General features: G+C 61.8%; 1 protein-coding gene across 1 annotated transcript in view; it reads right to left on the bottom strand.

Annotated features, from left to right (window-relative positions):
* NCOR2 (nuclear receptor corepressor 2) overlaps window positions 1-2,186 on the bottom strand; it is a 172,730-nt gene that overhangs the window by 28,452 nt on the left and 142,092 nt on the right. Inside the window, 3 exon segments of the mRNA XM_014533346.1 lie at window positions 3-184; window positions 972-1,193; window positions 1,761-1,878. Of these exon segments, the coding sequence (XP_014388832.1) occupies window positions 3-184; window positions 972-1,193; window positions 1,761-1,878 (522 nt within the window).

The following is a 2,186-nucleotide window of genomic DNA, read 5'->3' as shown; positions in this document are numbered from 1 at the left end:
GCGCGCTGGGCCATGGCGGTGGCCGCGTTGTGGTGCATCTGCTGGGAGGTGATGTAGTCGTTGATGATGGTCTGCCGGTTCTCCAGCGCCGCCGTTTCGGGGTAGCCGCGGATGAGGTAGGGCGGGTACAGGTGCGGGTATGTGGGGTTCGGGGCCAGATGCCGGGGCAGGTAATAGGCAGCGGCTGCTGGGAGAGGGACACGGGGTCAGAGGTCAGACACCCCGCCTGTCCTCGGGCCCCCCACGCCCGCACCCTGACTGCGTCGCCCCAAACACCCCAGGAGAGAACTGAGGCCTCTAAGGAGAGAGACAGTTGCTCCCCAAAACACATGGGGGGGGGCTCTTGGTGACGGTGTTCTCTGGGTTGAAGTTCTCCCAGCTACAGGGCGTGGGAAATGTGGGTCCCCGAAACACCGAGGGGGGCACCCAGAGATTCGGGGAACGCCCACTGGAGCTTCCTGAGATCGTTTGTGACTTTTTTTTGTTAATCCTCACCCGAGGATATTTTTCCACTGATTTTTAGGGAGAGTGGAAGGGAGAGGGAGAGACAGAGAGAAACTTAGGTGTGAGAGAAACACATTGATGGGTTGCCTCCTGCACGCGCCCCAACCAGGGCCGGGGCTGGGAGGAGCCTGCAACCAAGTACGTGCCCTTGACCGGAATCGAACCCGGGACCCTTCGGTCCGCAGGCCGACGCGCTATCCACTGAGCCACACCGGCCAGGGCTGTTTGCGATGTTAAAGGCGCTGACCAGTCCCTCGGGGAAAGCAAACCACTGGGAAACGTCGACCCAGCCTGTCCCTCAGGCGCTGCAGACAAACCCCAACCAGGCAATCCCCACGCTGCACCGTCAGGCCTCCCCAGCTCTAAGCCTCCGTTTCCCCAAACAGCAGAGCCTCGCTGATGTACGAGGAGCCACACGAACGGGGCCCCCACCCCGGCTTCGGGGCCTGTGCGCCCCGGACAGTCACCTGCATCCAGGGGGATCCCTCGGGGGATGGAGGTGGGGTCGAAGGCCAGCGGGATGTGGCCGCGGTACAGGTCCACACCGCTCACGCCCCGGAGGATGTGCTCGTAGGGCGAGAGGGGGTGGGGGTGGTGCTCGGGCACGGCGCTGTGCGGGGACTTGGCGATCTCGCGGGGCGTGGACGTCAGCTTCCGGTCCTGGGACGCCTTGCTGGACGAGTGGCTGCCTGTGGACCCAGAGCGGGGATGGCATCAGGCCCCTGTGCTCCTGGCCCCCCAGCCCCCCACCCTGGCCCCGAGGCTGGTGTTCATGGGGGGTGGGGGGAGCGGGTGTCTCTAGGGCCCCAGGACCCCAGGACCCCACCCACTTATTTGCCTCTTAGTTTTTTGTTTTGTTTTGATCATTTACTCATTTGTTTCTAGTGTTTTGTGGGGTTTTTTTCGGTTCTTTTTAAAAAATATATGTTTTGACTGATTTTAGAGAGAGGAAGGGAGAGGGAGAAACTTTAATAAGAAACATCCATGGTGAGAGAGAATCACGGATCGGCTGCCTCCTGCACACCACCTACTGGGGACCGAGCCCGTAACCCAGGCCTGTGCCCCGACCGGGAATCGAACCCTGACCTCCTGGTTCATGGGTCGGTGCTCAACCCCTGAGCCACGCTGGCCGGGCTGTTTTATTTTAGTTCTTAAAAAAAAAAAAAAATCAGCATGCGTTTGTTCCCTTGTTTCATTCACTCAATCCATCGAACAAAAATACTCCGGGAGCCCTGGGCAGCCAGCGCTGTCCTGACAAACAGTCATCACGTGAGAACTGCAGCGCAACAGGCGCTCGGAAGACAACGGAGACGGGGACGAACGGGACCAGAATGGGCGAGCAGCCACCCTGAGGAGGTGGCCTTTGGGCAGGACCTGAGGGAGGACAGGAAGCCAGTCGGGTAAAGACCTGGAGGTGGGGCACGGCACGTGCCAAGGCCCTGGGAGCAGAGAGGGGCCCGCCTGGCTGAGCCTGGGCGGAACAGTCGGCGGGAGGGCCGAGCCTCAGGCTCCCGAGGCCGGAGGCCGGACGGACAAGGCCAGCCTTCCTCTGGGAGCCGAGAGAGGTCCCGGAGGGATGTGCTTCAGCAGGGGGTGGGGCTTAGTGCGAATCTGGCTGCTGTCTGAGGAGCAGGCGGGGAATGGTGGTGGGGGAGGCGGGGTTCCTGAGCCGGATCTGGGGC

This window comes from Myotis brandtii, unplaced genomic scaffold (genome assembly GCF_000412655.1).
Source record: "Myotis brandtii unplaced genomic scaffold, ASM41265v1 scaffold97, whole genome shotgun sequence".
Classification (NCBI taxonomy): domain Eukaryota; kingdom Metazoa; phylum Chordata; class Mammalia; order Chiroptera; family Vespertilionidae; genus Myotis; species Myotis brandtii.
The sequence above is the reverse complement of the archived record's forward strand: the minus strand, read 5'-3'. Positions and strand labels throughout refer to the sequence as shown.